At 34.4% G+C, this 12,500-nt stretch overlaps 1 protein-coding gene across 1 annotated transcript in view; it reads left to right on the top strand.

Annotated features, from left to right (window-relative positions):
* Positions 1-12,500, top strand: part of LOC144964801 (uncharacterized) — a 165,432-nt gene that overhangs the window by 132,543 nt on the left and 20,389 nt on the right. The window contains exons 8-9 of the mRNA XM_078899434.1: positions 2,390-2,557; positions 3,467-3,688. Coding sequence (XP_078755560.1) covers positions 2,390-2,557; positions 3,467-3,688 — 390 coding nt within the window. The remainder of the gene's footprint in view (positions 1-2,389; positions 2,558-3,466; positions 3,689-12,500) is intronic.

The raw sequence follows: 12,500 nt of genomic DNA, 5'->3' as shown, positions 1-12,500 counted from the left end.
AGTACCTGACCGTTAACAGCATTGCCTCTGTCAGAAAAAAAAATTTGTAATATCCTCTAACAGGCGTCATGTCTCGTTCTACTCGTTAAATGTTGCTGTTGGTAGGGACCCTTTGTAAAGCGCCTTGAGCACGTTTAGTGGATATTGCGTAGCAATGACTATGAAAAATGTTTTTTTCTCTTTTTGAGGAGAATTTTTGTCTAAAATCAAAGCCCTATCTCCACTGAGTAAAAATGTTTTTGAATTTTGAAAATCCATTCATAAATAAACAAGTTATGCAGTTTCAAAGGTGTCATTTATTTGGATGACCCGCAAAGAGGAAAAAAACGCGAAAATATGGGACGCTTTTTCGGCATTTTTTTCGACCTTTGGTTGTTAACTTGCGTAATAAGTGGATTAAAAGATTGAAACTTGAAGAGCAAATTAGGATGGTGTTTTGTAAAATACGGAAAAAGTACTCGTCATATTCATATGAAATTTTACAACCAAAAAGAAGAAATGTTCATGTATTACCTTGTCAGCGACAAAACCTCCACGCCCGGTAGTTTTAGAAATATTTTACTCCAAAGAGTAAAAATCTATTTTAACGGTCTTCTGGTAATCGCACGAGTTTTGTCGCTTGACATAATCTAAAATGACCTTTTTTCTAACTGTGTGCCAACTTTCAGTTATATTCATCAATAAACAGCGTCGTAATTAATTTTTAAAAATAGCATATACGAAACGGCTTCGTCCCATATTTTGACGCGAATTCGGGCACTTCGTAAGCGAAAAAGAGGCCCAAAGATTTGTGCGGGATAGTCATTGCTATATTGCGCAATACAAAAGCTCCCTTTTTTTCGAATCTCAGTGCAATGCCTTAGCCACTCGGCCATTTCGTCTTCTAAACAGAAAAAAGTGAGGTAGAGCAAGTGACGTAAGAAGCCTGATAATAAATGTTAACAAATCACCGAGTCCTTCCTGTTATAATTAGTTCGTTTCTGTCGGTAGCTCGGTGATACGGATTCTTGTCTTGTAACTAAGACACTCGATGTAGACCCAAGTCATTGATTAAACAAATGACAAATATAGAGAAAAAAAAACTATTTGCCCTCTGCATTTAAGCCATATAAGGCATTCATAAACATAACACCTAAAAACTCAAGTATAATGGAATACCTGGCGAAAGGCAGTGACAGATATTATTGTGTGAGCGTTAGAATCAAAAGGGCAACATTCTTTATTTGAAACTTGGAACTTGGTTCCCATTTCTGACTAATGGCAGAGACCATAGTTAAACCAAGGAAATCCCCACCTTCTCCCTCCCTCTCTCTCTCTCTCTCTCTCTCTTTCTCTCTCTCTCTCTCTCTCTCTCTCTCCCTCTCTCTCTCTCTCTCTCTCTCTCTCTCTCTCTCTCTCTTATATATATATATATATATATATATATATATATATATATACAGTCCACTCCGGATAACCGCAACACCTTGGGATCAGCGAAATTGTTGCGATTAACCGAAGTTGCGATTAACCGAAGTTGAGTTTCCTGTCCACTATTGTAACTTTTGCTTCTGATTTTACACTATCTTGGGACTGTCCATGGCTGCGGTATCTTTGGTCGATTTCAGATAAAATGATGGGATACTGTTTTCATCACCGCCTGTTGTAAGTTTTTATAACAATTTTGATTTTCCCACTGATCAGTTTCATACCATATATGAAATATATGGTAAAATCAAGCCAGTTGTTGTAAACATTGTTCTCAGTACACCACAGACTGAGCAATTTGATTAAAATAAAAACCAAGCAAAAGCAGGTTTGATGCAAGCCGTAATCTTAATTTGTTTGGTTTAACTTTCACTCTTTTGTTCTCAACATTCGTAAGAGTCAAAGAGATTAGTCGTGATGAGAGACAATAAGCTCTTACCAAACCCATATGCAAATCTGTCAATCCCAAAACAAAGGATATCGCTCAGTTTCGCTTTACAAATGTCATTGTCTACCTGTTGTCTAGACTATAACAATTCTGCAATGCCCAACCCTTTCGAGTCTAATAGAGTGGTGACACACTACTTTAGCAAACCCCACTCTCGATTCTCCAATCTGTCATGATTTCACCCATGACGAAATTAAATCATGAGATTTTGTTTGATTGATTTCTTGAATTTGCCACTTTTTGAGGTTGAAAATTTGGTTCGATTAACCGAAGTTTGTTGCAATTAACCAGTGACTTTTATGTAGAATTAATTCCGTTTCTTGAGAAATGTTGCGATTAACCGAAAGTTGCGATTAACCGAGTTGCGATTATCCGGAGTGGACTGTATATATAATATTAATTTGTATGTGTATTTGTTTGTTATATTTGTGTGTAGGTCTATATTTATTTTTAAATATTAATTCTGTATTCCAGAGGTAGATGGCACGGTGACGTCATCGTCCATGTTTTTGGAGAACTCCGGCACAAAGATAAAGACGCTTTCTGGGCCAACCTAGGAAAGCTGTGTCGTATTCGTCATGAGAACATCATCCTTTTTATGGCTGCTTGTACAACACCACCCAATCTAGCCGTCGTTACTTGGTAAATAGCAATTATCTCAAGTCACAACACGTGTCCCTTTATTTTTCTTCAAAGCAGTGCGACCGTACAGTCGGTGTTCATTCTGGTATCTGTTGCGTCGAAAAGACAATAACAGTTTTCAACCACCATCTGGATAGATTGAATGCTAATTTAAAACAAAGAACTCATCTCTTTATTTAAATTGAACCTAACAACCCAATCACACTATTTAAATAAAGAAGGAGTGGAGAAATGGAAACAGTGCACTTTGAAAATTGGGCTGTCCGGACCATAGATCATGACCTAATATCGAGCAATATGAAAAGAAGACAAAAAACAATAGTTAAATGGAATAGAAACATCAATTTATATATATATATATATATATATATATATATATATATATATGACTTATAATACCGATCAATATGAAAGAAGACAAAAATCAATAGCCAAATGGAATGGAAGCTTCAATTTAATTAAAGGAGACCTACAATGTGGACGTTTCGGCGTTCCCTTTGCTAACAAAACACGGCGAATGAAACACTAAAAACGAATAAGATATTTAATTTGACTACTGTCATATATTTCTTCGAGGTTCAACCAGCAACATTTGCATTATATCCAGCAATCATCTAAAGAAGAAAAAAAGAACAACACAATAAAGTAATTTATAAACTCCAATACAATTACAAGGTTGACTTAAAACTTGAATTATTTTTTTTCTTTTCCTTTTTTTGTTTGTTTGTTAACAATCTGTTTTCTTAAATTATGAAGATAATTGATAACAGTTATGAAATTAATACTCCCTCTCCCATGCCGATCTATAGTCATTGTTATCAATGAGCACCTCAGCTCAACTCATTATTATTTCGATTAATGGCGTCCAAGTCCAATTCATACGTTCTTATGTAACCTCCTCCATTGCAGCAATCCGCAAGGCAAAAGTCTGTACGACCATATCCACAACCAACGGGAGAAGACAACAATTCACACCAAAATTCAAGTTCTTCGGCAGATAGCTCAGGGGATGGGATATCTTCACGCTAAGGGCATCGTACTTAGGAAGTTGAATTCGAAAAATGTTTTCATTAGCAACCGAGTCAAAGTCAGCGCAATGGACTTTGGGTTCTTGGACAGCTCACATGATAGGTAACTATATTATTATTATTATTATTATTATTATTATTATTATTATTATTATTATTATTATTATTATTATTATTATTATTATTATTATTATTATTATTAAAAACGGTCATACTTGAACTTTTAAGGCTGGGTTTTCTGAGTTTCAGGTTTGAAAGTTGTTGACAAGATGGAGGACGAGTTTTCTGGTCAAGATTTAATTTTTTTTCTTTTTTTTTTCTTCGGCAAGTACGGCAGAATACCAGAATGAAACGTTTGGTCAGAAATGGATTTAACTATCTGAAGACTTTCGCCTTGTCTCCTTGACGTGTTTCCCTCTAATGGTGACGAGTCTAAATAAAGATCTAATATTTCAGTCAGCAGAATTATTTGAGTATGTCTGGTGTCTGACAGAAGGTCGTATAAATATTACACAAGTTCTGGTCATGCCATTCCCGCAAACGCTCAATTAAGTACTCATTGTAACTACCAAACAAATCTTTATCCACTCATCCCATCCCTCTCTCTCTCTCTCTCCCTCTCTCTCTCTCTCTCTCTCTCCCTCTCTCTCTCTTTGTGCGTGTGTGTGTGCATGTGTGTGTGTGTGTGTGTGTGTGTGCCTCCGCCCACATACATTCAGATGTGTGAACGATGTGTGTCTCTTCCTTACTCTCATTTCTTTTTCTTCTCCTTCCCCTTCTTCTTCTTCTTCTTTTTCTTCTTCTTCTTCTTCTTCTTCTTCTTCTTCTTCTTCTTCTTCTTCTTCTTCTTCTTCTTCTTCTTCTTCTTCTTCTTCTTCTTCTTCTTCTTCTTCTTCTTCTTCTTCTTCTTCTTCTTCTTCTTCTTCTTCTTCTTCTTCTTCTTCTTCTTCTTCTTCTTCTTCTTCTTCTTCTTCTTCTTCTTCTTCTTCTTCTTCTTCTTCTTCTTCTTCTTCTTCTTCTTCTTCTTCTTCTTCTTCTTCTTCTTCTTCTTCTTCTTCTTCTTCTTCTTCTTCTGTGTCACCTCCTCATTTCCAAATATATGCCAAGGATGTCGGCATGTCTTAAAGCGAGGTACTGCCCAACTATTTATGGAAACTGAGAACGTTCAAACCCCCAGGCGACGCGACTGAATTTCTTTAAAGCATAATTTTTCGAAAAAAATATTTTTCTCTTTAACAGAAAATGGTAGAGAGGAGGAGAGGGTGTGTGTGTGTGTGTATGTGGGGGGGGGGGGGGGGTGAGGCCAATATGGCAGAGTGTTAAAGCATTGCATTGTGACCCAGAGGATCCCCGGTTCAAGTCCGCTTCAGGCAATTTTGTGTTCTTTCTTGGGCAAGATCAACTATCCCCAATGTTGACAAACTATTGAAATCAAACGTCTGTTTGATGGATTATGCGACCGCGTTTGACAAAATGAGAATGGCATAATTTAAACAAACAAACAAATTTAACCGTTTTACCAATAGTATGAGTAACCTCTTGGCAACTCCAATAAATGCATCCATCTACCAAGTCGCATCGCTGTTACTGCTCTCTTGATATAATGGTTAGGTTAGATGTCTGGTTAGGATCTCAATGTTTTCAAAGATTTAATATTCAGGGTTTTTAAGGGGCGGTTTGGGTCTAATTATTAGGAAAATCCTTCGAAAAATTGATTTTGGTGGAAATTGACATTTTATTACCCTAGAAATAATATAATTGAAGTCCAAATTCTTAAAATAAAGGCATGAAAAACACTGTCGAAAATGGTGCAGATAGTAAGAAAAGTGTGAAAAACGGGAAGCTATTTTGCTATTTTCTAAAATGTCATATTTCTAAGGGTATGGGATACTGTGTCAAACGTTTCTCTGAATCTATTCAATGAAATTGTCTGAAAATTTCCACAGTTATCACAGAGATAATGTATTGTGTCACCATAGAGAGATTTTTTTTGATAAGATATTTGAATTTTGAATTATAATCCTAATTCTGAATTTTTAACATCAATTTTGTCATAACATTTTGATTCTCAACTTTGTAATGTTCTAATAAAAATTCCATAAGCTAAAGCCGTAAAATCTCTCTATGGTGACACACTATAGTACAATGTTGACAAGAGGGAAGAATATGGAGGTAATTCCTTCATCAGTTTTTGTGGAAGGTTTGCCACAAGATTGTTATATCTTTTTATGTCAGACCCCCAAATTAGGTCGCAAAATGGGTATCAACACAGATAATTAAAATTTTTCACCATAAATGTTGTTTTTTAACCTATAATGACGATACAGAATGATTAAAACCGCCCAATATTGGTAATTAAATTTTTTTTTGAAAAGACCCAAACCGCCCCTTAACCAAAGCAAATCAGGTTATTAAACCAGTTAACCACCGTACTCTGAAAAACCATGTCTTCGCGAAGTCCCAGGTTTGAGAGCTTTTGCCAAAATGAGGGTCATTTATGTCGATCGATAATTAGAGGACGAGTATTCTTGCTAAATTTTTTAGACATGTTTTATTCAGAGTACGGCATTTAACTTTAAAAGGATGTACCTAAATGTTAAAGTCGGCGTGTACATATATATGCAGGTCTGACATCCGAGCCCACTTATGGGCCTAGTTTAACATTGTTGTACTGGATAATATTTTGAGCCCATAAGGAATTGGATTATCAAACCTGTAGATTAGTGCATGACGGTCAAAATACATCCGTGACAGAAGTGTGCCCGAATACTGACAATATATATATATATATATATATATATATATATATATATATATATATATATATATATATATTTAATATTTTGGTCAAAACAATCTTTTACCTCATACGAAACCTACAATCTCAAAACCAATATAATGTCAAATTGGCCGATGTGCCAAAAAAAAAAAAAAGAAGATTCCCAATTAAATTGACCAGAATGTGAGTTTTTAAATTGTTGTCACCTTAAGAAACTCCATATATCCTTTACATATGAACCCCCCCCCCCACCCCCACTTTACTCACATTCTCTCATCGTACTCAGGAGTAAAACGAGTACCTGGCCGTTAGCAGCGTTGTCTCTGTCGGAAAAAAATGTAATATCGCCTAACTGGTGTCATGTCCCGTATGTTGCTGTTGGCCAGGGAGTCATTGTAAAGCGCTTTGAGCACGTTTAGTGGATATTGCGCTATATAATAAGCTCAATTTTTTAAGCGCTTCGAGTCTGGTGTCTCAGAGTTATAGCGCTATATAAGTTTTCAGAATTATTATTATTATTATTATTATTATTATTATTATTATTATTATTATTATTATTATTATTATTATTATTATTATTATTATTATTATTATTATTATTCAAGCTAAATCAAATAATGTAAGCCAAACACACCCAGGACAAAATAATTGTGATAAAGACATTTTTGTGTAAAAAATAAAAGGCAGAAAGACAGGAGGATCTACCACGAATGCACTAGTAGCTCGTTCATCGTTAATATCAAAGGGAAAGTAACCCATTACCAGGTCAGTCTCCCCATTAATAGGGTTCAACAGTCGTGGAGTCACTGCCCTCGTAATAACGCATAGTAACTGGTTCTAAACTATCGGAACAATGGCGGACGCCATTATCTCAATCACCACCCTTATGAATACTTCTCCGACGAGCATTAATGTGTATCCAGAGGAGAAAAACATTATAAATACAATATTGTTTTGACTTTTATACATTCTGATCACATGACATGTGAAAAAGTTTTAGCCAGCATGAAGGATAACAAGTCCGGATTTTCTTAGTTTAGAACCAAGCTACTGTATACTGGGTGGACGTGACATCAGACTATTGAATCCTATAGTGATTGCCTTTCTATTATGGCATATATTATAACAATTATATATATATATATATATATATATATATATATATATATATATATATATATATATATATATATATATATAATTTTAATATTAAACATAATGTTGGAGTCAGTCTGACTCCAACATTGTGGTTAATATTAAAATAATAATTCGCTCCATTGCTACATCTCGAGCGCTATCCGTACCATATTTGTATCAAACACGATTCTCTCTCTCTCTCTCTCTCTCTCTCTCTCTCTCTCTCTCTCTCTCTCTATATATATATATATATATATATATATATATATATATATATATATACTATATATATATATATATATATATATATATATATATATATATATATATATATATATATATAAAGACAATGACACCAATCGATATTTGGCCAGAAAACTCGACCTTCAAATATTCCAGGTTGTAGAGCTTTTGTCAAGGTGAGGGTCATTTCTATCGGACGATATTTGAGGGACGAGTTTTCAGGCCAAATTTTTAATTACGTGCGTTTTCCCAGAGAACGTAGTAAAATTTTTAAGGGGCGGTTTGGGTCTAATAATTAGGAAAATCCTTTAAAAATTGATTTTGAGATTTTAGAGGAAAATGATATTTTATTATCTTAGAAATAATATTATTGAAGTTCACTTTCTCAAAATATACTATAAATACACGAAAAAGACGGTTGAAGAGGGTATAAGTTGTAAGAAAAGTGTGAAAAACGGAAAGCTATTTTGCTATTTTCTCAATATGTCATTTTTATAGGAATATGGGATACTGTGTCAAATCTTTCTCAGAGTCTCTTCCATGAAATTGTCCGAAAATGTCCACAGATATCACAGTCATCAGTTAGAGACAATGAATTGTGTCACCAAAGAGATATATTTTGGATAGGGTAAATCCAAATTATAAATTGTTAATGTCAATTTTGCAATGCTCTAATACAAATCCCATAAGCTAAAGCTGAGCTGTAAAATCTCTCAATGATAACACAATATGCTACACTGTTGATAAGAGGAAGAATATCCCTTCATTAGTTTTCTACGGAAAATATGCAACAAGATTGTTATATTATTTTATGTCAGACCCCCAAATCAGGACGCAAAATGGGTATCAACTTAGTTGTTTTTTTTCACCAAAAATAATGGGTTTTTAAAAATCATATTATTACGATACAGAATGATTAAATCCTCCCAATATAGGTAATTAATTTTTTTAGAAAAGACCCAAATCGCCCCTTAAAGGAGATTTCAATACCCGTTATATATATATATATAACAACACCGGGGGGACTAGAGAATCTAATAACATCTGTAAAGGAACATAGCGAGACCAAAGGCCTTAAGCTGAATATAAAGAAGACCAAAATCATGAATACTGACAAATGCAAAACAGATGCCATCATAAAAATCAATGGAGAAGAAATAGAAAGAGTAAAGAATTTTGAATATCTTGGAGCCAGGATTGAGTACAACGGGAAATCGGCCCCAGAGATCAGGAGGAGACTAGCAATGGCAAGATCAAAGCTAGAAAAGATGAATAATATCTGGAAAGGGCAGTGCATTCAAACAAAAATCAAAATCCTCAAAAGTGTTGTTTTCCCAACTGCAACATATGGATGCGAAGCATGGACTATCAGCAAAGCAGAGAGCACAAAGATCACAGCTTTTGAAATGGCATGCTACAGAAAAATACTCAGAATATCATGGACTGAAAAACAAACAAACAAAGAAGTCCTGAGAAGGATCGGAATAAAATCACCAATTCTTCTTCAAACTGTAAAGAAATTGAAACTAAACTATTTTGGCCACACGACTCGCCACGAATCATTAGAAAAGCACATTCTGCAGACAAGGGTAGACGGCAAGAGAGGAAGAGGTAGACCAACAAGAAGCTGGGAACAAGATATATGTGAATGGCTGGGAATGACAGCAACTCAAGCAAGTAGACTGGCGGAAAACCGTAATCTGTTTCGCAAGAAAGTTCGGGAAGCAACGTCCTACGCAGGATCAGCTGACTAGATGATGATATATATATAAATTTATTTATTTTTCTCGAAAGGTCATATCATGTTGAGGATTATGTTCTTATAGATATACATATTGTTTCGTGACAGATCGATAATTTATTTAATGTTATTCTTGTTGCACATGTTTAAATAGAATTTAATCCCATACAATGAATCTAATCATATTTTTAAAAATCGTCTTACTGTGATTTCACCAAAAAAACAGTCTTTATTTCAAACATAATTCTAAAGATGGATCATTGTTCGCTGGATGATATTAAAGACTAATTTTTCTAACACAAGATTTGAGTGCCAAATATGATTATGATATCCCTTATGCTTAAATTATTGTAACATCGCCATTCATTTCTTGATAAAAATAGATTATTCTATTTCCCTAAAGGCAGGTTATTTCAAATTAATAGCCAATTATTTTAGTAACTCAATTTCTGTTGCCGCTGACTTTTTTTTCCGCTGAAATCGAGATTTTGGTTTTGGTTTTGTCCCTTAATTTTTCTTTTTTAAAATATCACGTTAAACTTCTTCAAATCTCGGATGGAATGCGCAAGAATGTTTATTTTATTTTGTTGATATACATGTGACCTGTCGGCTCAAAACAGTATTATGTTTGGATGGTTTACCTGCTTAATATTGAGTTTATAGACAACAATATGATGAAGCTTTGGTGCAAAGACTCCCAAAAAGTCATTTTTCAGATTATTTCAGATTAGAATTCACTTTTTTGATATATTATGGTTCATTCGCTCAGTCCAGTGATCAAATGGTCGTCGGGGGGGGGGGGGGGGGGGGGACTTTCGGGATGCAGCCTTCACAACACAATGCCACAGATCTCGGTCATTGGCTTGCTCTGTCAGCTCATACATCGACAATCCTGTCCATTCCTTGATGTTATCCAGACACAGTTTCCTTTGTCTTCCTCCTCTTTGTTGGCCTTCCACTGTGCCTTGCATAACTGTCTTGCACAAGCAGTCGTGTTTAATCAGATGTCCAAAACCACGAAAGTTTCCTCTTTTTTATCCATTGCAAGCAATAATGCCTGTCTTTCCTCAAGCTGTCCCACATTTTCAAGACACATCCTTGTTAGTTTTATGCTCCATATACAACGCACATGAGATTTTTCAATAACTCTGACTCTCAAACAAATTCCATGCACACGGACCTTTTCAGAATTTTATCTTTTGCAAATGTCTACCCCCTATTTTTGTCACTTTGATTAGGTTGCTGAGTTGCAAAGTAAGCTTGTTTCAGAATGGAAATTCCGAAGATCTAGTGAAAATTTAGAAAATATATTTCACTTTTATCTTTGATTTTAAAAAGCTAAAAATTGATTTTGAGATTTTCAACTAATGACTTTTTTAAAGATTTTGTTTTTTACGACATAATATTTTATCAAAACTGCTTCAACATAGTTTCGAGCCAGACTATGCGTAATGGAGAATCCGTTAAAATATTTAAGGCCAAAAGCATAACAATAAGAATGTGTTGCAACACTATTTTGCTTGATTCCTCAAAATAACTAAAAAGTTATATTCTATAATCCTAGCACCACCATAAAACACTCTTTTTATACCAACTGATAGATCCATTTTCTCAGATGTAAAGGTCATGGAAAATGTGGTGTCTGGAAAATCCCACTGTTTCGACATAAATTGATGCAAATTGAATTAAAGTGTCTAGATATTCATTGATGTCATAAAATATCAGCATCTCAAAAGTACATCAGATATTAATTTTGAAACCTAATTAACTTTATGACTTTTGATTATGTTATTTTTATGTCCTTCCTTAAGTTAGAAGCAGCTGTGGACTGATATATGTATCATACAAAAATAAATATAACAACTTTAAAATAAAAGAACAAAATAACAAACTTGTACTTTGTTTTTTTTTAAGCTAGTATATTTATTTTATGCATGAATAATTAAAATAAACGATTCTATTTTAATAGCACACATCTACAGTAAACTCTTTAGATGAAATGGCTTGCTGATAGAACAACAGAAATTTCACTTGTACGGATGAAATTGCAGCTGTTTGGCGCTAGTATATTTATCTGGAAAAGGTAGCGCTGATTTACACTAAAACGTCTTCCAATTTCATTGCCAATCTCGGATCATTGCCAATCTCTGATCATTGCCAATCTTTGATCATTGCCAATCTCTGATCATTGCCAATCTTTGATCATTGCCAATCTCTGATCATTGCCAATCTCTGATTATTGCCAATCTCTGATCATTGTCAATTTCTGATCATTGCCAATCTCTGATCATTGCCAATCTCTGATCATTGCCAATCTCTGATCATTGCCAATCTTTGCTCATTGCCAATCTCTAATCATTGCCAATCTCTGATCATTGCCAATCTCTGATCATTGCCAATCTCTGATCATTGCCAATCTCTGATCATTGCCAATCTCTGATCTATAAAATATCTTTCCTCTTACCGTCGCGATGCCTCATCGGCGGTTCGAACGCGTGAACTTAGACAGTGTTGTGAGTCAAAGATCAGTAACTGCACACTGCAGCGATACAGTAAATTTGAGAGTTCATTCTTTAAAAAATAACATGATCTTTCAACGGTTGTTTAAAAATAATTATAATAATCAAATGCATTATACATTTTCTACAATCCCTGAATGCTCTTCAGTTACAATGCTTTCGCAACCAATTCAATATCGACCAGTGATTAGCATATATATTTAATTGTTTTATTGTTGCTGCTGTCGTTGTTGACTATCAATAAGCAAAAACATTCATCTTCTGAACTCTTTCAAATCTCCAGCCAAGCGTTCCTTTGAAATTTGTCATTATGTTCGGATTTTTCATCAATTATTTTGTCTTTTTGAATAGTAGTCAAGTTTGATTGTATCAAAATAATAATATAAATGATTAAAACAGACTCGCAAAAATTTTTGATGATGGTAAACACGATAAACTCTTTCTGATCTAATGTGGCAAAACCTCTTTTTTTACATTTTGTCCAGGAAAGTTTAAC

Source organism: Berghia stephanieae, chromosome 2 (assembly GCF_034508935.2).
Source record: "Berghia stephanieae isolate SIO BIC M18660-M18661 chromosome 2, UCSD_Bste_1.3, whole genome shotgun sequence".
NCBI classification, from domain to species: domain Eukaryota; kingdom Metazoa; phylum Mollusca; class Gastropoda; order Nudibranchia; family Aeolidiidae; genus Berghia; species Berghia stephanieae.
The sequence above is the reverse complement of the archived record's forward strand: the minus strand, read 5'-3'. Positions and strand labels throughout refer to the sequence as shown.